A 24,999-nucleotide genomic window follows, 5' to 3' on the forward strand; every position below is an offset into this window, starting at 1 on the left:
CATCTCTGAAACACAGTTAAGACATCTCACTTAAGCTTAATGGGATAAGCCCAAAACTTACGTGAAAAATCATCTATAAATGTCACAAAATACTTTGCACCACCCATAGACTGACAGGGTATGGGCCCAGAGACATTCGAATATACCAATGCCAAGGGCTCACTCATGCGTGTCCTACTAGACTTATGCATATTTCTCGTCTGTTTGCCATAAAGACAATGCTCACATGAATCAAAGCATGCATAGTCAAGGGGCGGTAAGTATTGTAAACCAGAAAGCATTTTCATTCCCTTCAAAGACATATGGCCCAAACGGATATGCCAAAGAGATACACGTGGGATGAAACCCATTAACAAGACATGGTCAACAGAAGACCCATCAACTACAAGAGGATAGAGGTTGCCAATCTTGGCACCTCTAGCAAGCACAAGTCTGCCACGAGTGATCTTTCAAGCAAAATCTTCAAAAGAGACATGAAACCCAACATCATCAAGCTGCCCTGCAGACATAAGACTGTGTGTAAGTGCAGGTACATGACGTACATCCTGTAACAGAAAAGTACTGCCAGTAGAGAATTCCAATCATACATCCCCAATGCCAACAATAGCAAGTGACCTGTCATCATCCAAGCGAACTGAACCAGAGACAGTGCGGTAGGAGTGGAACCACTCACCGCATGGTATAACATGAAATGAAGTACCAGAATCCAAAAGCTAGCACTGCGCATACACAGAGTGAACCTCGGTCAACGGCGTAAATCACAAGAACTAGCTGCAAGTACGTACTCCCTATCGGAGTCCTCAGTCTGCATGACATTTATTTCCTCGATTTTCACACAGGATTTCGCAGGCACCATATTGCGATTAGAGGACTTTTCCTATACTTTGTCTTTCCCCTTCTCTTTGCGTTTCTCATTGCGCAACTCATGACACTGTGGGTGTATATGACCCTTCTTGCCGCAATGATGACATGTCACATTAGCATTTCTCCTATAAGACTTGCTATGCGACTTACCACGCGACTTAGACCTAGAATTTTACGAGTCTCTGCCACGGCCATTTCCACGGTCATTCTTTCCATCATCATCCTTGCCTTTAACAATCAAAGCATGCAACACACGAGAGGCATCCAAGTTCTCACGGTTGAGCTCTTCCTGCAGAAGAGCACTCTCTATATCAAGTAAGTTCAAAATAGTAGCAGGTGCACATAAGACAATGCAGAATACATCCCATGACTCACTCAGAGTCCAAAGCAAAAACAATGGAGTAGCCTCATCATTGAAAGTAATGCCCCGTGAAGTCAAGTTGTTGAGAATAGCATGGAACTAGTCTAAATGAGCAGACATCATCATATTCTCCTTCATGCGCAAGTCCATAAGTTGCTTCAGTCAATATATTTGATTGCTGGACTTTTCTTGTCGTAGAAGTTCTTGATTTTATCCCAAGGCTGGCAAGCACTCTATGCTTCCTCAACCACATTGTAATGTATTGTTCAGTGAGAGACAAGATGAGGGTGGACTTGCATAACTCATCAAGCTCCATCCATTCGTCATCAATCATAGTTTCGAGCTATTCTCCATGCAACCTTAGTGGTTTTATCTGCAATTTTTGCACCAATACCTGCCAAACTTGGCTCTTCCAATAGGCATAATTTGTACCATCAAGCTTAGTGATGTTAAAGCTGTTAGTGGAAGAAGATGCCATAGTGCAAGCTAAAACAGTGCAGCCAGTTCAAAACTGCTTGCTGTTTTCTACTGTAAACAGCCAAAATACCACCAAAACCAAGGCAAAATAACCACGAACTGATAGCTAATGATGCTGCTCACCAAGTACCATCAAAAGTACATAAAATCAGGATGATTCAGCATGAAAAATACATTATAGTGCATGCATAACTTCTTGCTGTAATAAATTACAGCCAAGTACAATAAGAGCAAACTGTAGGCAAAATGAATGCACCAAGTCAATCACCGACTGTCAAAGCATAACCGGTTTCAAGCGGGCATAAATCAGCATGTGATAGTCATACGGACATCGAGCAAACACCCAAGCATGTAAAATGAATCCGTTAGTAAGCCGGCACACCCCTTGTGTAATAGGGAAAAGTGTACACAACACTGGCAAGACTTGACACAAATAGGAGTATGCTCAGGGAGTGCAAAGCCCAAATCAGCCCAAGTACATCTGCGAGGACCACGGCATATCAACTATGTAACATCGAAGTGAAGATCCCAATCTCAAGTGTCTGAATGCTCAAGTAGCATAAACCGCCTGCTCAATGTTTGTCAAGCATCCAAAGACACTCCCATTGGCACAAAAGCCGTAAGTGTCAAGCAAGAAAGCTCGAACAAAGCATGTAAGAGTGTACCAGTGACAAGTGTCCAAGATCAAGCATCAATGAGACATTTCGAGCATATAGGCTCTGTAGCATCCATACATAGTATCCATAGACATCAAGTACATCCAAACTGTGACTCTAGCAAGCCAAGAAATAGCCAAAGTAAGCTCCAGATGATCAAATGCCAAGCCAAAGCAAGGCTCAGTAGCATCCAACTCCAGACAATGTAACGGGCATGTAGTAGTGGCATAGGCCAAGCATGTCAAGACCGATCATACATAAGCAAAGTACAGGCCATAAGTACATCTCAAAGACGGAGATCCAAATGCTATGTGAAGCGAGCTCAAGCTCAACCAATGATCTGAGAGAAAATGCAAGCTCTATGTCGATTCCCGAGAGTCACTACATCAATGTATACAGTCAAGACATAGCCCGAATCCAATAGGCATATCCAAACATAAGCAAATGAGCTTCAACCTTGAATATTACAGCAGCAAATAAATGTCCAAAACTGAGCAAACAGTGGCTCAATCCAAGCTCAAAACCATAGGCATACTTTCCCATATGTATAGACACCAACCGGGCATAATTGGGCATCAAATGACCATGTAGCATAAGCATAAAATGTAATGATAGGGGGTTGCCTTGTTTTGGGCTGTCTGTGGACTGTGTAAAATAGTCGATGGCTGAGAAAATTCAGCCCCAAAAGTATCTCACATTAGAGGCATACATTCCCCTAGCATTCGGGACCAACCAGGCAACCAATGTCAATGCCAAAGTGGTCCAGACATAAAATGCTAATGTAGCACTGCTGTGGGTTGCGTGTAAATTGTGTATAACAGTCCCAAACCTGAAGTAAATCACATCAATGCTCAATGCCATGGCTCGGGATCAAATGCCAAGCATAAACCAAGTGTATAGTGCCCAAATGAGGCTGCCAATGACTAGGATAAACTGTCCAGGGGCTGCCATAAACTGGCGCAAATTCACGCCGACTGTATGGGGTTGCTGCTCACGTTTTTGTGCTGGTCAGGGTGGTAGGAAGCTCAAGGGGGTGCCAAAGAAGGCACATAACAAGCCTAAGGTCCCCCACAAAGGCCTATGTCAAGGTATTGAGCCAGCAAGATACAATGGTGCTGCCCCGTTCTTCTTCTCAGACCTGTAGACTTGTAACCAGCATGAAATCCTAAAGAAGATGAATGAATACCTTTATTGGAATGCCTTGAGGATGCCCAAGGGGGCCGGGAAGGTGCTTGGAAAGCCAGGGAGTGACAGGAGCTCGAGAGATTCGGCTATGGTTGCTGAAAAGGAGACCCAATGAGTGTAGGGATTCGATAGGAAGCTGAAGACGCCACAAACCAAGTCGGAATGCTCAAGTAACCATGCTTTGATACTAGTTGAAAGGTGAGAAGGATTGAAGCTTGCTTGGAAGAGCTATTGCGGGAGAGCAAGAGCAAGAAAGAGAGAGAGAGACCAAATGGCAGTCACAATGTGTGATCGGGCCTTCCTTTATTCAAACTGTCACTAAAAGAATAAAGTGACGGTGACGGGCATCCGCCACCTGCAATGTGCAGTGGCAGGTACTGTCAGTGTAGTAATACACGGGCGGCTAGGCGGAGGCGCCTTTACCCCCCAACAGTTTGGTTATGAACAAGCAGCACTCAAGCACTAAAATAAGCGAAGGCATCTGACTTATGCTTGAGGAAATACCCATATGTACCTAGAGAAATCATCCACTATAAAAAAGAAGTACAACGTGCTATTCAAGGGGGCAGTGGATGTGGGGCCATAAAGATCTACACGAATGAGCCTAAGGGGTTTCTCAGTCGGGGTGGTAGACTACTAAGATAAGGGTGTACGATGTTGCTTACCTAGCTTACAGGCTTTACAAACCTCTCGAGATAGTGATAGGTGTGGAAGGCGCTTAATCATTCCTTGATGCGACAGCTCATAAAGAGAGTTGTAGCCAAGATGTCCTAAGCAAAAATGCCAAAGATGCTCACAATCCGTGGGCTCTCGTATGGTGGCCAAGACCTGGAGCTGATGGAACTTCGAATTAGCAGCAATCAGCTTGGTAAGAAAATGGGTAATGTGGTAAAGGCCGTTAGGTTGTGCCTTGCCTCCATCAATCACTAAACCAGTCTGAGAGTCTAGAACCTTGACTATGGTCACTGTGAAGAAAATTGCTCCCCCGAAGTGACAAAGTTGTTGAATAGACTACAAGTTCACCCCAAGCTAGGGAACATGATAAACATCATCTAACAAAGCTAGATTCAAAGTGGCAAAATTGACACAATCCTAGGCTTGAATCTTGATTGAGGAGTTATTTCCTATGTGGACTCTCCTAACTGTAGGGGCTCGGGAAATAAAAATGTCCTCTATAGGAGTCATGCGATGAGTGGCTCCACTATCTACAAGCAAAACACTTGCTAATGTGCTCAGTTGTGATGACTAGGCCTTTGTAGTCACCTCGACGAGAGTCAACTTGTAGATGTGAATGAGACTTACATCCGATGTCTCTAAGGAGATGATATGTCCCTCTATAGACCAGCCATACAAACCCTTTGGGGTTGAGAAATTCGTTGACTGTGATGATTGATCAATGGTAGTGTGGGTCTTGGCCTTGCCATTGCCCTTGCTAGGGGTTGCCATCACCTTGCTTCCCTTGCTGGGGGTTACCCGATTGGGGTGCGGGGGTCTGATTCTTGGATTTTGGTTGTGGCCTCTTGCCTAAGATTGACACTAGTCGTCATAATGGCTAGTCTTTTGACAATGTTGATAATACCTATTCTTCTTAAGTATATTTTGGTATCGAGGTTTGAGAGTAAATCGTGTGGTTCTTGGGATTGCCCCTTCACAGAAGAAGCAACGGAGCCCCTTGTATCGAGGATATGTTATGAAATTGATTAAATGACCATGCATAATGCAACAACTGACATTCAAACTCATTAAATGTGGGCATTTAAGACTGTGAAATCACATGCTGTACAAAACGGAAATATTTTCTTGGCAACTTGTTAAGGAATAGGGTAACTTGATTGCCAGAGGACTTAGGGGCCCCAGTGGTTGAGAACTCAGAGAGGAGACATGGATACTCAGCCAACTTGACTTTCAAGTTATCCTTCTCTATGATTTTAAAGTTTGAGCGCTCATGATCCAAATTGATGTGACAAGTCCTATCTCGAGCCGCATAGCGGCTAGTCAAGTGTTGCTTAAGTCAAAATGCTGAAGCTAAGAGTGAAACTTAGGAAATAAGCCTTGAATAAGCTTGACAATAGCAGAGGTGTTGCGAACCTTCCATGAGCGGATGACATCATATGGAACAGGTATGAGATTAGGTTGGGGTTCCAATACCTGCACAAAATCCTATAGGTTCTGAGTGTCTAAGATACGTCTCATCAAGTTAGACCAAGTGGTGTAGTTTGACCCCTTGAAACGAGTCTTGTGATTAAAAGCATGCTTGGCAAATAAGGAGCTAGAACCATGAGGTGTTTATGAAGGTGGATAGGTGGGGTAGGGTAGAGGATAAGATTGTGGTGGTGGTGGATGAGGAGGAGGAGGGGGTAATTGTGGGTAGGTAGAAATAGGTTGTTGATGTCCAATAAGTGCCGATTGATGTAGAGGTACTGAAACTGCCATAGTTCCATATGGTACCATAGATGAAGGTGGAGGCACTGGGACATGATAGCCTTGTCCAAATATTGGTTGGGACACAATATAATGATTGGATGGTCCGTTGGGTAATGTCATAGAGGCAAATTGCGGTATTAAACGATCCACGCTCCAGTATGTTTGGGATGCACTCCTAGAGGGATAATTCGAAAGTGTGTGGGGGAGGGAGGTCTAATCTCTGTCACAGGTACATCACTTGGAAACGGGTATGTATAGGTCCTAAAGGTAGTGCTTAAGTGTGCAGAATCCCCAGTGTGGTGTGTGATGTTAAATGTGATGCACTTAATGGAAGCGGAAAGTAAGGTGCAACGGAAGATGCGGGAGGGATGGGTAGGAGCCCAAATGGATTAGTGATTGATATTCTTGTGGGAAACGTAGGTGGTTCCTTTTGTATGTTAAATGCATTAGATTGAGAATTGGATGAAGATGCACCTACTCCAAATTGACCATGAGAAACAAAATTCTTTGAAGTAAAGGGAAGCGGAAGGAATACTTACAAGTTTTTCTTTTAGCTTTATATTTAGTTTTAAGTTTATAAAGAAATATATGTCTTCCCGATTAGTCAGAAACCAAAGGCTATTTTGAAGAGTCCCTTCTTCATGAGCATCCCTCGATCCAATAGAAAAGACTGAATCTGTTGGCATAGAATCTGACGTAAGGGGGTTCATACCTGGCATTGGAGGAAAGAGGTACTGTGAAAGTGGAGTGTGATTTGAGCGAGGTGGTTCCACTTGTGGATGGCCAGTCCATAGTGGAGATTCCAAAGGTCTTGCAAGATCATTAGTTCTGTGTATCGAATCTAAAGAAGATAACTCAGGCTTACCTTCAACCTTGTTGCTGAGTCCTATGCATAAGGATGAGATCACACTCAACAACGGAAATCTGATATGGTCTTTGGATTCCATGGTAATCCAATGGTTCTTGGCCCATGTTAGATCGGGCAATAGCAAGCTGGGAGGCCCACTCCTAATCATTTTTGTCCATGTTTGGCTTTGGAGATTGGAGTAGTGGTATGAATGCGTTTGAAGTCATTTTGTGATGAGCTTTCTAATCAAAGGCCAAGGTTTCTTAGAGAGTATCTAGCTTTGATACCATATGAAGAAATGCTCTAAACACAGAGAACACAAAACTTCACACTTCATTAAAGTCATACTGACACTTTCTCCCAATACATTTCTATTTCGTTTCATGATGTTGTGGAATATTGTTAATTGGGATTTTATGACACAGCCATAAACCACTAAGCCTTACCTACAGCAATTCAAAGGTGTTACTTATGTGCATCATTTGTTTAGTACGAAGTCTATTTTCAAATGCATACATGACGTTGCTGATACCTCGTTGGTGCAAACAATAGGGTGACTAAGAAGTAATTCAGCTGGTGCTGGGCTCCATATGTGTTATGTTTTACATTGCTATCAACTAAAAAGAAATTCAGTCTCATACACATGAGAAGTGTTACCTTGTCCATTGCCAAGTGGTCTATGGCATATAAAAAGTCTGGATCAGTCCCCTTTTTTATGGCCTGGATAAAATATAAAACATCAAGCATTAAACCAACCTGTTGGAAATTGTCAATGACTGGACATCTCAGGTGTTAGATTCATCAACAACTAGGTTATAGAGGATAGAACCTTGTATGCCATTCTAACACATCCTAGCATAAAACTTTGTATAGCTGAAAGCAAGCAAGGAGCTTACATCATTTCTGAGAGCTCGTACCACAGAGTTGAAACTGGATGCTCCTTTTATCATCATCTTGTTGTGATGAATAAAATTCTGGGCCACAAGAACCAAAGTTGTGTGTGGGAAGAGAGGCATGGGGACAAAGAGAGGTAAAAGTGTAAGTGCTTTAAATAGGAAAATAAAACTTCATCTATACATTTCCAAGCATCTGATCTTTGAACTCCCTCATTTTATCTTCATTCTTTTGAGCTTGCTCTGACACATCACGTTGTTGCTGGTGTAGCCGGCCAATTAGTGTTGCCAATGCTTCACGCTCCCCAACAAGTACCTCTTTTGCTTGTAATATCTCTGCAAACTGTTGCCTCCCCCATTCCCCACTTTCCACTATGCGAGCTAGTCGGTCACATTCTGATTTAGATCTTTGATTTTCTTTCTCAATTACAGCAACATACTCTTGAAGTTTGGACATTTTCTTTTGATCTTGAATCTAGAGTTTCTTAACAGTTAGACCCTTTAATATTGGATATGAAATTATATCTCCCTGTTTAAGATCATACATGCAAGTGAAAACAAAAAATTACACTCAAGTTATGTTTTGTGGATACACAGCAGAACTGGATGTGCAAAACCTGAGCAGAAAAAGGCAGTAGAACATCTCTGGGTGATCATCTTGTGGGAGACTAGTTCATATTAGAAGCAAAGAAGAAAATCATGATGAAGGGCTTTCATACTACATAATACAACTGTGATGTTCAAACAGCACTATTAGGGAAGCAATCATCCTTGTATCGGATCCAACTGGCATAGAGTGTACAGATGAAATTAACACGAACTGGCGCATACTGAGCAGCAATCAATTGAATAGATGCATGAAAATCCAAGGTCCAAGGTTCACTGCTATCATCACAGTCCAATGGAGGTCTATTATCAACCAGCCAAGAAAGTAATACCCCATGTAAGAACTCAAGATCAGCAGCATCCAATTAACAAACTGATGAGTGTGTGTTTCCCCCACCAAAAAAGAAAACAAAACCTTCATGTTGCCTTCCCTACTTACTTGTGCCACCTGTTACCTCCCCTGCCTGTCCCACTGACTGCCCCTGTTCCACTGCATGTGCCATTTGCCCCTCCACATGTCTACCCGACCTTCCTCCAGCCTGTCCCTCATTAGCCCTTCTCTGCTCCGTCTCGCTGCAGCCACCTGTCTGCTGCAATAGCAAGCCAGTGGTCACAGCTCCTTCTCGCCCTTTTTCCCTGCTGCCCCTTTCCCAGCTGTATTGACAATGCTCCCTCCCTTTGTAGCAGCATTTCCTCCATCTTTCAATCAGCCAGCAACTTGATCAGGAGGTCATAGGAGAAACACACGCAATGGAACCTCTGGTCCAACACCAGCATAACTTGAGGTTGCACCCAAGTCAAACATGTTAAATGTAGTCTCTTTGAGGAAAGCTCCAAACAGTCCAGGCCATGGAGAAGCTGGAAGAGGCCACAGTTTTAGACAAGTTGTGTATCACTCAACTTCCCGGGTGCAGCTCTGTGATTGACTCCAGTCTGCTATTTGCATTGGCATGTCATAGCTGAGGCCATGTGGATGAGGCAGTGGTTTGTCTCACCTCTGCAAATGAAGCACAGAAGATACTCGATAGCTCATTTGTGTTGTCCACAATAGGGGTTATTTACATGGTTCCTTGATATAGCAACTTCCTGTCTCTAGTTTCTGGTTTCATCGTGGTTATTTACATGGTTCCTTGGTATAGCAACTTCATGTCTCTAGTTTCTGGTTTCATCACATGTTCCCTCAATACTTGTACTCTCCTCTTTCTAGCCCTTGCAGTGTTGTATCACATTCTGGTGGAGGACGTCCCGAGTGTCTTTGGCACTGTTCTCCCTTCACACGTCAGAGATGTTGTGACATGGGCAGGTGTACCTGAAGCTACGGGTGGCAGTTGCAAATGTCAGGGAAATACAAAAGAAGTTGTGTGACCAGTAACTCCTTGATTAGTCAGTAGATCATTGTTAAAAGGCAGCCTAGGCAGTGTCTTAAATGACATGCTGTCAGACATCAAACCACAGAGAATATCCGGTTTGGTTTGAACACTGCTCAATAGGAGACTGATTTCGAAATAGAGCCCCTCCCTAAAATCGATGATGATGGATTTACCAAAGTCCAACATCACCACAGTAAGGGCCATGTAGCGTCCTAAGTAAACCCAACTGAGATTGGGGACTTTAGGAAGGGTCATATACCATCAGCATGGTCCCCCCTCCTTGCAGGCATCATCAGTCTCCACCCCCCCTCACACCTCCATCCCCAACCACCACCACCCCCGCGCCCCCCCCCCCCCCCCGCCACATCTCTATACCTTCCCCCACAGTCAACCCTATGACAAACGATACCACCTTCACACCTAGATCCCCCATCCTCTCCTTTCCTTAATGTCTTCCTTTCCCACCCTAGCACCCTCCCTCTATCATTCATACCCCTAGCCCCATCCCCTCCTTTCCTTAATGTCTTCCGTTCCCACCCTAGCACCCTCCCTCTATCATTCATACCCCTAGCCCCTCCCCTCCAAGATGTGATGAATTCCCATACCTTGTGACATTTTGATGACGACAACAAAGCATCCCCTCTTAAGAGAGAGGCTCCATGTCCTCCTTGGACACCCTAGCATTCCCATGTCACACCAGCTCCTTCCATAGGAGTTCCACTGTTGTGGGCCTTGGTGATATGTGAGGGTTGTGGGGAGTTTCCACTTCCATTGGAGGTAGAAATTTTTGTGATTCAGAAATCTTGGAATGGGAAGGCATGCCTACTGGCTCCTCTGGATGGCAGAAACTACTACTACTTTTTGGGTAGTTAGTAGTCCTTCATAAGGCTTATGTTGTTATTTGTATTTTACTTCCAAAGCTTTTCACAAGCTGTCATTGATAGAATTTGCTTCACTTCAGGAAAAAGGAACTTAAGGATGGCAGTTCTAGAGGCAACAAAGACACTAAAATTTATACAGCACTTATCCATAGGTTTTTCCAGTTGCTGCAGTATTCCCCTGGAATCTATTATGGATCAATGCACAGTGCAGCAGAAAGCTGTAATAGTACACAATTTACCTGCATAAAATAAAACCAAGCCTGAAAAGCCATCTTCAGCTTGTTATTTACAGCTTTCTTCATTACTTGTCTTCTGAAATTTTTTTTCCACTTCCTCTCTTGGCATCCATATCTAAAACCATTGAAATACCACAGCAAACGTTTTTTGTTTATCTTTGCAATCATGTATTTCCTTCTTTGGGACTGCATCAATCTGTCTTTCCAGGCTGCAAACACCAAAGCTAGCCGGCGTCTCAAGACTTTCCTAGTACAAGTCTCAATGTGAAAATCTTTGTCTCTCCATGCTTTGAAGTATAAACTCAAACGCTTGTTTGTAATTTTCGTTACTGCTCTCCTACAACATAGGTGCTTGTCATTGGAATATAAACATCAAGCACATAAATGCAGCGGATTTCAAAAAAGAGCCAAGCAGCAAACATGCAAACTCAAACGTTACCTATGGAATAGCTGTAAATTCTTTATTCCCCTCCAAAGATTGAATATGAGGCTGATCCTTTTCTGTGACATGCTATGACATTTATCCCTGGTGTACTGTTGCCTTGCATTCACCAGCTGGCATCCTTCCTGTAACATGGATATGATGTTTAATTGTTTGTCCATTTCAATTTGGCTTGTAAGGAAATTTTTAACACAGTAGGTTTTGCTACAGTTTATTATCAATTTGGAGTGACATGGGGAATCAAAGGCTGCCACTAATGGTCTGGTTGAGAGCCATAGTCACTCCTCTCCTCTCCCCTTCTTCCTCCCCTCCTATTCCTTCTGATGTGGCAGCTGCCCCTCCTTAGCCCTTGCGTCTACCCCACCAATAGTTCAACTCCCAGCCCAGCCATATCTCCTCTCAGTCCATCTGCAAGTCCCTAAGGCCCGGTTCTACACAAAAACTCTTACCCCCCCCTATCACGGGAATGTGAAAATTTTCAGATTCTTTAATCTTGCTGGTAACATTTGATTAATCTGTGACAGGGACATGAAATTTTTCAGATGCTTTAATCTTGCTAGTAACATTTGATTAACTTAATAATCAAATGTGCAAGGTTGTTAAGCACATGTGTTGCACATGGTAGTTATTTCATGATGATAAGCCAAGGATCTTGAGGATGTAGTGGTTGTCAAAATGTCGGACAACTTCAATCAGAGTGTCAACGAGAAGCTTGACAATAATAATTATCTTGCATAAAAGTTCAGGATGACAAATTTCTTAAAGGGCAAAGGTGTTTGGAATTGTCAAAGGCAAAAGTTGCGACAAGTTATGCTAGCTGGGTTTTGGTTGTCAGTTGGTGTTAGTTTTGACTCTAGGATAGTTGTTTGGCCATTAAGTGTCAGTGGTGACACTAGGGACTAGGCATTTGCACATTTAATTTTGGGCAAGGTCAGAAGGGTTGAAATTAATTTAATGGCTGGATAATGCTGAAAATGGGTTTAGAAGGCTGCCACTTCACAGAAATACCCATACAAATTTGGGAAAAACGTTTTTGGGACTGGAGGAGTCTGATTCAGTTCATTTAACTTAAACAAAAGAGAGAGAAAGCTAGTGATAAGATTTCAAGCTTGTTTTCAGTCATTTAAGCAAGAGATAGTAGCAAGGAGGCCAAGATCTTCAGGCGACAACATTTGTGGCATTAGGAGTTGTTGGCGACAATATTTATTGCACATGACAACAGGTTTGGGGCTTTAGGCAACAGGCGACAACATTTAATGTTGTCCAAGACAAGGCAACAAGAAGAATCAGGAGTTTTCCTACGAGAAAAATCTGATTTCTCTCCCTTCTCAATAATCTCTTAGCTTCTCCGGTCCATTCTCAAGTTATCTTAGCAAATCTTAGCCATTTGGAGAAGATCACAACTAGATTTGGTGGATAGCAAGAGAAATTTTGCTGTAAACTCTAATTTACAGCAGTAGTTAGGGTTTAGCAGCCACCTCGGAACCCGTGCCATTAGTCAAAGGCATCGTACACTCGAATAAGCACCTGAGATTCATGGAATTGTCAGGGATTTCAAATGCTAGCCCATCCATTGTGAATTTGGGGTAGTATTTAGCCAATTGCATTCCATTAGAGCAAATCCTGGGTGAAAATCAAGGGGCAATTTTTCCAATTTGTTTGGTGATTGTTTGTACAACAAGGGGCTTTTGGATTAGCCAAGGAGATTGTGGAATCTCAACTTGTACCCAATCCATTAGTCAACCAAGTTAAAGAAATACTGAAAGGGGCACCGGTTTTGGGGCCAACAAGGTGTTTACCGTTGAAGATTATTAAGGTAAAGTGTGTATTTCAATTTATTACGGTGTCTACAATCGAAGGGTATTGATTGTTGTAATTAAGTGCCTAATAAGGTATTATCACCCTATCCAAGAAGGAAGGCTAGTTTTATGATTCCATTGTTGGGATACCACTCGATCCTTTGATTTGGTGGGCTCTAGGTACCTAATTGCAAGCCAAAGCTTTGTGCTGGTGCTAATTTTTGTGCTTAGTTGAGAAATTACAGCAAGATGTTGTTGGAGCGTGTGTTACAGGTGTGTTGCAGCTGGAGGAGTGAGCAGGTGAGTGAGAGTGACAGAGGAAGAAAGAGAGTACGATACGATTTGGGTGTACCAACAATGTGTTGGTACTTAGAGTAGGTAAGGGTGCATTCACATGTATAACTAAATAATACACGACGGAGGTGAATAAAAGGGCCTTTACACTGCGCGTGTGTTACAGGTGTGTTGCAGCTAGAGGAGTGAGCAGGTGAGTGAGAGTGATAGAGAGAGAGAGAGAGAGGCTTTCTTCCTTTGGGCAACGACACAAGATCCCAAGTATCATTAGCATACAAAGATTTAATCTCTTCCTGCATAGCCAGCTCCCACTTACTACTGAATTTGCATGACTTGGCCTCTTTATATGTAAGAGGCTTACCCTAATTTGTAAGCATCACATAGTGCAAAGAGGGATCATATCTATGAAAATGCGCATAATCCTATGTATGACAACATTGGTTTGATCCCTGGGGCACAAGGTGGCATGTTTGGTAGTGCAACTACGCCCCCAAATGCTTATGGGGCTAAAGGAATTAGTGCTAGTAATGCAAATGCTTTGTTTGGATTTGGTCTACAGCAAATGCACATTTTTTGCAATAGCCAGTGTATGATAACTTGACTCCCAAAGGGGCAACTATGATGAGGGTGTGAGAGTGCGCCACAGAAAGAGGAAAGTGAACATGGAGAGGGGGAGACAAAGAGAGAATAGGAGAAAGAAGGAACAATGTGACTGCAATGGCTGAAGGTACAAGGTTGCAATAGTTAGCCCCAATACGCAGCTCTGTGTCAATGTGGACACTAGATGGTAGTAGAGAGATGGGAGAATGAGGAGGGCTAGCTGATCACGAAGGATCAATGATGGATAATGGATAATGAAAGTGGGAGGGCGGGCCGCCTATATATATAGGCAAAAAAGACCCTAAATGTGGTCAAACCAGTGCACAAAAAGAAATGCACTAATGTGCCCTTCATCGAGAGTGTCAAAAACACATAATTGACAAACAAAGATAATGTCAGAGATCCTAATGTCCTCATTTGACTCAAATTGAGGCTCATACGTAGGAAACGACCACACAAGACATACACGATTGCTAACATCCCCTCTCAGATTCTGAATGTAGCAAAAGGCCAAAGGAGATGCGTATCTAAGTGGTAGGAAGAGTATCGATGCAGATGTAGTTCGTTGATGAAGAAAGCCAGCCAAGGAGTAAGACCCCCTCTCTAGATAAACATCCGATCAAACGGAAGGCCAACAAAGGGCAATGGAATTCTAGATAAACATCTGATCAAACCGAAGGCCACCAAAGGGCAATGGAAATGGAGAGGCCTCAAATGAATCACTCTAGAAAACTCCAATCGGGGATGGATGGGCTTAGCCTCTAACCCAACTATTAGACGATAGTGGGTCTAGACTTGGAAGAGAGACGCCAATCTCCTCCAAATCTCTGTGGCGGTGCAGATACGTCTTAACATGCACGAACACAGAATGTGTACAACCCAAAAGGAGAGAAGAGCGGGTCGTAAGCTCTGCAAATAAGATGTCAGCACCAAAAAAGAGGCTCCAGCCCAAAAAAGAGATGAATCTAGTATATGTAGCAATGAGGTGAGTCTGTCCACCTGATAAACAAGCCACTTTGTAGAGAATCAGTGCTGCCTAGTTTGCAAATATGCCGCCCAGGAGGACCGATGACTTGCCCACACAAAATGCAGAGATATAGGGGCTGCTTGCACAAAAACGCAGGGAACATAGGGCATGGTTTTGCAGCACGCATGCCGAGGGCTGCCTACAAAAAACGTAGGTCTGTTTTGGTGTTGCCCAGCCAATAGAATGGCCGCCCAGCCTGTTTAATGCCACTTGGGTGCAATAACGGTGCCACCCAGGAGCAAAACACAAATCTACCTTGGTAAACACAGCCTAAAAAATGGGTTGAAAATAGGCCGCCCTACCTTGTTTGACTCCGACGCAAGATCTGCAACATGTGGGGATAACGCCTAGTAAGTTTCGTTGTGGACGGCATGCTTCTCTTCAAGATCTCTAGCTCCCACACGTGGCTTTGATACCATGTAAGAGTGCGCAACGAAAAGAGGAAAGTGAACACAGAGAGGAGACAAAGAGAGAACATAGGAGAGAGAAGAAACAATGTCGCAAGAATGACCAACTAACATGATCAAATGCCTACAATGAATGGGTTTTGGGCCCCGTATGATTTCTCTAGTTGATACCATCAATTAGGGTTCTGTGTCCCGTATTGCTCTTAATGGAGGGATTATGGAGGAAATTGCCTTATCTCGGTCCCTTTGGCAAGGCTGTCCTCTCAACCCTTTGTTGTTTGCTTTGATAACTCACCCCATGCTTTCATTATTGAATAGGTTGGCAACTCAAGGTGAGATAGTTGGCTTAACTCTTCCCGGCGGTGACCAGCTTGTGGGTCAATCTTTGGCAGATGATTCTTTTATGTTCCTTAAGGCGGATCGTATTAATGTTAATCGGGCAATTGTGGCCTGGAATCTTTTTGCTTTGGCATTGGGTCTTCACATTAATACTTAGAAATCCACCCTTCTCTCCTGTACAGAGAATGATCTGCAGGGCTTGGGCTGGAATGGAATTGTGATTACAAGGGGCAATATAACCAGACACTTGGGATATTCTATTAGCGTGGAGATTTCTCCCCGTGCCTTGTTGGATTGGATGGCCTCTTGAATTCATGATAGGTTCATGTACTGGAAATCTCAGAGTTGGCCTCTACATGTTAGACTAAAAGTCTCTCAATGCATTATGATCAGTATGATCTCATTCTTTCTGCCATTGCTTCCTTGGACTAAGAAGTCCATTTTGGATTCGGTCGAGCCTATCAGATTTATGCTCTGGAAAAAGAAAGGCAATCGTTTGGGGCAGGTATGTATCTCCTAGTAGCATGTGACCACTCTGAAAAGGATGGGAGGTGTAGCTTTGCTAGATGCTAATTTACATATGGCTGCTTTGAGGCTATCCTTCTTGCAGAGTCTATGTATTCAGTGTCATCCTTGGTCAGATATTGCCAAATTCTTCATAGAAAAGACTGGCATCTCTCATGGTAGCACAGTTATTCATGCTTCCTGGTGGCATGCGCTTAATTCTATGAGGCCTATAAAGATCGTCCAGTCTTTCCTCCTTTCTCATTTGATAGCTTCCTGGTAGGAGATGCTTCGTTTTGCAGTTTGGCGCCCCTCGGATATTCGTAAAGAGGAAATTTCGCTGCAAGGAGAAATACTGGCTTCCTCAAGGTTGTTTGATTGGCGACAAAAAGATTTGCAGCGAGACAAGTTTAATTGGATGGCTAGGTTGGGGTTGAAGACAATCCGAGATGGTATTATTCCTGGGTAGCCTCGTCTTTATTCCTTTAGGCGTATTCGTCAGTACTTTAGGGTGCCTCGTGGATATAGGGACATTTGCTTATCCTTACAGGACAGTCTTCAGAGGTTCTCTCCTTTGCCTGCGTTACAACCATTGGATCATTGGCGTGATTGGATATTTGTGCTTCCAGATGATTTTGAGAAAAGGTCAGCTAATTAGATATATCATCAGATGGTGGAAGCCGAGAGATGGGTTGGGTCATGGGGAAAGTGAATAAGTTATGGCGTCTTAGGGACAACGAAAAGAAGTGGCGGGAAAGATTTATCCAGCTTTGGAAGTCTAAGGTCTCGTATTAGGGAAAAGTGTTAATGTGGAGGCTGCTTATTGGGGGTCTTCCAACGGGAGACATGCTTCGTGCTTGAAAGATCTCTGCAGAGTGTTGTGTTTTCTGCACTACATGTGATGAGACATTGCTTCACCTCTTTGTCTCTTGCCTTGTTGCGCGACAGATCTGGAATTTCATTTCCCATGTGTGGTCCTTGGTGACTCAGTATCGCCTATCAGTTCGTTCGTGGATTATGGGAAATATGTCCTCTATGCCCTCTTTGAGTTCAGATTGTTCCTGTCTATTTCATTTCCTTAGATGGACAGCCCTGTGGCATATATGGCGTACTCCCAATGCCTTATTTTTGATTTAGCATTAGGCATCCATGGGCATGTGGCCTGTGTGCGTGGAATAGTGTTATGGCAAACCTCCTCTATGATGTCAGTGGACCTGGTTCTTCCGGATATTGTTGCTCCTTGGCTAGCGATTGTTCGCTCTACTCCAGTTGTTCCTTCTGTGTGATCTATTAGTACTGTTCATGTAATAGGTTGTTCTGGTTGTTTTGTGAGCCTGCAGGCCTTATGTAAATATTAGTTATAGAGAGAGTGAGAGAGACAGAGTATGCTGACCTGATGGTCTGATGTAATAGAAAGTAGGAGATTCAGAGAGAATGTTGACTTGATGGTCTGATGTAAATTTTCACTACCTAATTCAATTATCTTCACGAAAAAAAAGAAAAAACAATGTGACTGCAATGACTGAAGGTACAAGGCTGCAATAGTCAGCCCTAATATGCAGCTCTATACGTCAGTGTGGGTGCCAAATGGTATTAAGGGGATGAGAGAATGAGGAGGGTTGGCTGATCATAAAGGATCAATGATGGATAGTGGATAATGAAAGTGCAAGGGCATGCACCTATACATATAGGCAAAAAAGAGGCAAAACCCTAAATGTGGTTAGACCACTAAAAAATAACCAAAAGTGCACAAAAAGAAATGCACTTATGTGCCCTCCACCTAAAGTGTCTAAAACACATAAAATGATAGACAAAGACAATGTTCTCATCTGACTCAGATTGAGGCTCACATGCAGGAGATGACCACACAAGACACACATGATTGCTAATAGAGGGTGGAAAAGCAATGAAGTTTGAGTTCTTCAGTGGTGTATAAGATAGGCTGAAAGCTTTGACTTTCAAGTTTGAATCCTCTAAGATTCGAAAGATAACTACTTTCTTGAAGAGAAATGCATTGATGAAGAGAAATGCATTGCAGTGGTGGTCCACGCTCTTGATGCAAGGAAGAGCACCGTCAACTTGGGTACAATTCAAGCAAATGTTTGCATTGAATTGGTTTTCAAGTACCTTTGAGGTGGATATCATGACAACTTGGAACAAGCTTGATGTTGAAGAATGCAATAAATTGGAGCAATACAATAAGAAGTTTTGGGATGCATTGCTTTCCATCACTTCTTATTGTCTGGTACCCTTCATAAGCAAGTGGGAAAGTATATATGTGGATTGCCCAAGTAAAAAGGGATTTTTGCATAAAATCCATTGTCTAGCATGTCTTAGCTCATAGAGATTGCTACTACAACCGATACTTTGCTGCATGGGAAGGATTCAGGATTTTAAGTGAGTGGGGGATAGTGAGTTGGGCATTCCGGCTATTATGACACCTGGAGCAAGGCAAAGCCATTATGTACCGCCTCATGAGAGGCAAGCTCAGAGTGAGCCACAGTTACGGAGATTTGAGAGAGTTAGAAAACCTGTTGACAGGTTTACATATACTAGTTATTCAGCCTGCCATTATGCATATGTGGGAGAAGCCAGATAAAAAGTTGTTTAAGGTTGAGAAAAGAGGAAGATCTGAAAATCATCCTAAAAAAAGGCCAAAATAGCAAAGAAAGGGTTGGAAATCATTGGCACAATGTAGGGAATTGATGGTTGCAAATAAATGCCTTATTTGTGAACAAGAGGATCATATTACAAGGGATTGTTACAATAGGCAGTAAATTGGAAAAGTAGAAAATCAAGGAGATCCTAAGGGAAAGAAGCCCAAAACATTGATGGGATTGGTGCCCAATGTTATTAGTGATCAGCCCAATGATGATGCTACTAAACTGTGCGGAGCATGGAGAAAAATCAAGGATCAATATGCATTGATATCCTTTGATAATGGAGCGCAGTATGCTATTCATTCGGACTTTGCTAATGCTTATAATCAGCTTTGCAATGGCCAAAGGCATGAGCACTCTGTGCTTAGAGATGGATTTCTGATGATGCATGGACGACGGTATGTCACAAAGCAGTTCAGGCCTAGGGTGATAATTAAAACTCATGCTCCTTCGTATGCAAGACATAGATGTATTGATGCCACAATCAAAGCAGTGGAGCATTTCTTTTATTGGTCAGCTTTGAGGCATGATGTAGAGTAGTTTGGTAGGACATGCATCACATGTCAAAAAATAAATAATGATCGGCAAAATATGTTGGATTTGTTGCAGCCCTTGCGTATTCCAAATATGCCTTGGTAGAGCATTGCGATGGATTTTATTTTTGAGTTTCCTAGGACACCTACGAGGAATCATGGGATATGGACTATTATTTTCATGTTTAGCAAACGGGTCCATTTCATTCCAATGAGGAAGAAAATAAAGGCTAGTCATATGACACGATTGTTATTGCAACACATCTTGAAGTATCATGATATACTAGAGTCGATCATCAGTGATCGAGATCCTCGGATGACCAGTTTATTTTGGAGGGGATTGTTTAAGAATATGGTTATCACATTGAAATTCTCATCATCCTTCCATTCGCAAACATATGGTCAATCCGAAGAGGCTAGTTCCATAGTGTTGGATCTTTTGAGGTGCTATGTTTCAAACCATAGGATAGAGTGGAAGCAATATTTTCCATTGGTTGAGTTTGCGTACAATAACATAGTGCTCTATTTGAGATGGTTGAGGGTGGCAAGAAGGTATCACCTATCTTGCACACTAAAGATAAGATCTTTGAGACTGATTGCTATGTGGAAAACTTGGATGCAACCTATGCAAAGATAAAGCATGCACTTTAGAGGTCTCAAGAAAAGCAAAAGAAGACAACTGATTGCCATAGATGTATATTGTGTTTTGAGAAGGCAAGGTTGAAAAAGATGAAAGGGAGAGAGATATTGTATATGAAGTTAAGTATGAGATACTATGGGTCCTTCCAAGTGTTGAAGAAGACCAACCATGTGGCATATCGGCTGAATTTACTTCCATGTTGGTAGATACACAATGCCTTTCATGTCATTTTGTTGAGATCTTTTCATGGTGATGTGCCTGAGGATGTATCTCCTGAAATTCAGGTTAAGGTTGAGGAGCTGGATAAGATCTTGGTACCCAAGCAGATTTTGGCATACAAGGAAAGAAAGGTTAGGGGTAAAGTTTCCAAGAGATATTTGGTGAAGTTTTAGAACTATTCACTAATGGATGCAAAATGGATGGAAGAGAAGGACTTGGCAAACCATCCTCAGTTGTTACAACTTTATCTAGATGCCTTTCAATTAGAGCTGACACGGGCCTAGTTAGGTTCAATAGAGCAAGGGTCCGGAGCAGTGCTTGATGCTCAAGGAAATGCAATAGTTTGTGACGAGTTCTTAGATCAGCAAATGATTAGTTTATGCTCGGTTTTCAATGGTTTACAGCTAGTTCCATGGACAACAGTATGTTAGTGAATGCCATTGACAATTTCAGCCATGGTTTATGCTTTACTATGGTTGTAAAGTCAGAATAGTTGAGAAAACATGACTTATGGATGCATCCAATGGGTTTCTAGTAACAATTTTAGAATGTTTTTCAATTTTATCTAATGTTCATGTTGGCTGGAAATTCAACAAGATTTGGGCATAAAGGGTATTTAGACAACAGTGGCCAATGTTGTGACTATGATGCCTTATGGAAGTTCTAGTGCAGTGCGTTTTTGCTTTGGCACAATGTAGTGCAATCGAGGATGATTACAAGGATTTCAAGGGGGCAGTCTATCACGAGGATATGAAAATTTTCAGATGTTTTAATCTTGCTAGGAACATTTGATTAACTTAATAATCAAATGTGCAAGGTTGTTAAGCACATTTGTTACACATGGCAACTATTTCATGTTGATAGGCCAAGGACCTGAGGATGCAGTGGGCATCAAAGGAAAAAGTTGTGACAAGTTATACCGGTGGGTTTTGGTTGTCAGCTGGTGTTAGTGTTGACTCTAGGAAAGTTGTTTAGCCATTAAGTGTCAATGGTGATATTAGGGACTAGGCATTAATTAATTAATTAATGACAATCTAAGGGTCAACAGGGGTTGGGGACCACTCTAGATTGCAAATGGCCTAGCCAGTTTATTTATGGATAAACACATTTAATTTTGGGCAAGGTCGAAAGGGTTGAAATTAATTTTCAGAATTAAATAATTTTGAAAATTAATTTAATGGTTGGATAATGCTGAAAATGGGTTTAGAGGGTTGGCACTTGGCCCAAACACCCATGCAAACTAGGGAAAACGTTTTTAGGGTTGAAGGAGGTTGATTCAATTCATTTAGCTTGGGCAAGAGAGAGAAAGAGAGAGTCACTAATCAAAATTTCAGATTTTTTTTCAGCCATAGGATGTAGGAGACAACAGCTAGGAGGCTAGGAGCTGCAAGCGACATCATTTGTGGCATTAGGAGCTGCTAGCGACAACATTTATTATAGGGGACTCTAGGCAACAGGCGACATCATTTAATGCTGTCTAGGATAGGGCAGTAGGCAGATTCGGGGGTTTTCCTGTGAGAAAACTCTGATTTCTCTCTCTTCTTAGTAATCTCTCCCCTTCTCCAGTCCATTCTCAGGTTATCTTAGCAAATCTCAGCCATTTGGAGAACATCATAGCAAGATTTGATGGACAACAAGAGAAATTCAGATGTAAATCCTAATGTACAGCAGTAATTAGGGTTTAGCAACCACTCGGGCATGCCATCTGTCAAAGGCATCGTACAATGGAATCAGCACCCATGTCATGCATTGCGAATTTGAGGCAGCATTTGGCCAATTGGGGTTCCATTAGAGCAAGTCTTGCATGGGAATCAAGGGGCAATTTACCCAATTTGTTTGCTAATTGTTGGTACAACAAGGGGCTTTTGGATCAGCTAAGAGATTGTGGAATCTTAGCTTGTACCTAATCCACTAGTCAATAAAGTTAAAGAAATACCGAAAGGGGGGACTAGTTTTGGGGTCAACAGGGTGCGTAGTATCTTGTGTGCGCGCGCGTGTGTGTAGAGAGGAGAGAGAGAGAGAGAGAGAGAGAGAGAGAGAGAGAGAGAGAGAGAGAGAGAGAGAGAGAGAGAGAGAGAGAGAGAGAGAGAGAGGCGCAGTTGCATATGAAGATCTTGTTCCATTTTCTTAGATATTGGGGATGCTGGCACAATTGGATCACTCGGAATGCCTTTCTTTTTGATTCGGCTTCTAATGTTCCGGGACACATTGCCAGGCTTAAAGGCCTCTTGCTTTCGCAGATAGATCTCATTCGGCACTCTGATTTGCTCCCTCGGGAAGACTTACTTCCCTGGCATATGGCAATTTCCTCTGCGTCTTTGCCATGACTTGTGTAACTCTGTCCTGGTTTTGTACTGATAGTTGATACACGCTGACTTAGAGCCATCGTGTATCTTGTAATCATGTAAACTTGTACCTTTTTTTCGTAATTAATACAATTACCTTTTACGGAAAAAAAAAGAGAGAGAGAGAGGTCAAAGTTGGAGCAGAAGTTGGGAACTCCATCTCTAAAAGAGATTCACTAAGGATAAGTATTTCCACTCTTGAAGGAGTGCTTAGGATGCCTCTGTAGAATTTGACTCCACCTTAAATGGGCTCCAAGAAACATCTCTCATCTAAGAAGTAGGTGTAGAGAAATCCTCATAAAAAAAGCAAAGTAGAGAAGTAGGCCTTGAGAAGACATGATTGCCTATTTTCAATCTCTAAAAGATAACTGGCAAGAAGAAAACTTTAGAAAGAAGCTTCGTAAAGAAATTGGATTTGGACCTTTACCTTTAAAAACAAAGTAAATCATTTTACGTCCTCAAGATAGACATTTGTGTCTAGTACCATCTCTCAATCTCCACACATAGGAAGAGAAATAGTCTCCATATGACATGCATGAATAATCCAATCAAGTGTGTATAGGCCACAAGAGTAAGACACAAAGCTTTTGATACTGAGAAGCAAAGATTGACTCTCTTTGTGCGATAAGAGAAAGTTTCAAGCTGAAAAGAATTGGAGGAACTCAAAAGGCTAAAGAAGTAGCTTGAGGAAGCCAATAAAAATGTGGACTTGTATGAGGGAAAAACAAAGAAGAAACCTTGCAGAAGCAGGGAGATCAACAAAACATAGATGATGAGGAGAGAGCTACTATTGATCGTGTCAAAATGCAGGGGTCTAGATGTGCCTAGAGTTGCTACAAAGCCAAATATGGCTAGGGAATGGATGGGAGGGAAGAAGATGACTAAAAAATAGATAAAGATGGGTAGCAAAGAGATGATGGATAAAGAAAATGAAATGACTACCAAAAATGCAAGGAAAAGATAATATTACCTAAGCCTCCATGACCACTATCAATCTTTTGTTAGAATTTGTAAATTTTGGGAAGTACTCAATGTATTTCGTGTGGTGTGGACACTTATTAAAGTGTCAATGTAGGGTTTGTACACATAGTGTCTTAGGGACTTAAAGTAGTGACACTAGCCTCTAGAGTAAATAAGTTTAACTCTCGTTAGTTGGTAGAAGATTGGTTAGGCCAAACTATGACCTAAATTAGAGTTGTATATTCACTTTATCTTTCAAATCGACTTTGGAATTTCTGAAGAAAAAGGATGACAAGCATAAGGTCACTCGTAACGATGATCCTTCGAATGACCGTTTTTTCGCTTGAGACGGGTCATTTTCGTGGTAATCACAAGTGTTCCCACAACAAAAAAGATGAAGTCTACTTCTACGGCTTCAATAAAAACTCTTGAGGCTCAATGTATTTTTTTAAAAATTTTATTTGGAGAATATTTAATTAAAGTTAGTAATAGCAACAGTAGCCCCATAAATAAAACTAGTTTTGGCTCACATGATCTTTTAAAGGTCACAGGGCATGTAAATGATCAAGATGTTATAATTTTACTTGATAATAGTTCTACTCATAATTTTATTTCTTCTTGCTTGATGTGGAGACTATGACTCCGCACAGTAACCGTTGACCGAATTTATCGTGTTTGATATGCGGACAATAGTATCATTAGATCATGGATTTCTAACTTATGAGCCTTGACCATGTAGCTGTCATTCTTAGCATGCCATGGTTCTTTGAGAAATAATCCTCCTTATATATTGCTTATAAAAATCATGTACTTCTTTTGAGCTTGATGGTCGTTTCCATGTGATCGAGGGTTGTTTACCCTCTAGGATCACAAAACATGATGTATATATGATTTTAGCAATGGAGTTTGCTCAATGTTTTTCCAATCCAACTGTTACTACTTATATTTATTTTGTTGAAAAAGTTTAATCGTCTAATTATCAATGTAATTTAATTTCTTTTAATAATAATCTTAATATGAGTTCAAATGTAAGTGAGTATTTGAATCTGATATTACATGAGTATGCTGCTGTTTTTTTGGATATTATATGAATAGGCTAATGTTTTTTTGTTTGAGCTACCTAATGGGACTTCAGCCATCTCGTAGAATCTTAGACCTTAGGATTGAAACCTTGCCTAGTAGCCATCCTGTCTCTCAGCAACCTTATAGGTTTAGCCCGAAAGGGGAGGGCGACATTGTTAGGCAACTTCAAGATTATTTGGCTAAGGGTTATATTGAGCCAAGTAATCCCCCTAGGGTGTGCCTATCTTTCTTGTTAAAAAGAAGGATGGCGCGATGTGTTTCTGTGTCAATTACAAAGGGCTCAATAAGATGCGAATCAAGAATAAATGTCCGTTGCCTAGGATGGATGACTTTATTGATCAACTTTA

The 24,999-nt window shown here is 42.0% G+C and overlaps 1 protein-coding gene and 1 long non-coding RNA gene across 4 annotated transcripts in view; one reads left to right on the forward strand and one right to left on the reverse strand.

Annotated features, from left to right (window-relative positions):
* LOC148038846 (uncharacterized) overlaps window positions 1-24,999 on the forward strand; it is a 93,299-nt gene that overhangs the window by 18,490 nt on the left and 49,810 nt on the right. The gene's annotated exons all lie outside the window — the stretch shown is intronic.
* Window positions 1-24,999, reverse strand: part of LOC148038847 (uncharacterized) — a 102,697-nt gene that overhangs the window by 18,127 nt on the left and 59,571 nt on the right. For 2 of the 3 annotated variants that reach the window (XM_087674738.1, XM_087674736.1), the window contains 5 exons: window positions 11,240-11,367; window positions 10,804-11,137; window positions 7,892-8,182; window positions 7,711-7,788; window positions 7,472-7,534 (listed from right to left, as the gene is read on the reverse strand). In XM_087674738.1, coding sequence (XP_087530864.1) covers window positions 7,472-7,534; window positions 7,711-7,788; window positions 7,892-8,182; window positions 10,804-11,137; window positions 11,240-11,367 — 894 coding nt within the window. The remainder of the gene's footprint in view (window positions 1-7,471; window positions 7,535-7,710; window positions 7,789-7,891; window positions 8,183-10,803; window positions 11,138-11,239; window positions 11,368-24,999) is intronic. The other variant, XM_087674739.1, reaches the window with a different exon arrangement.

This window comes from Lygodium microphyllum, chromosome 3 (genome assembly GCF_053477565.2).
Source record: "Lygodium microphyllum isolate KBCC chromosome 3, Lygodium_microphyllum_v1.1.10, whole genome shotgun sequence".
Lineage (NCBI taxonomy): Eukaryota > Viridiplantae > Streptophyta > Polypodiopsida > Schizaeales > Lygodiaceae > Lygodium > Lygodium microphyllum.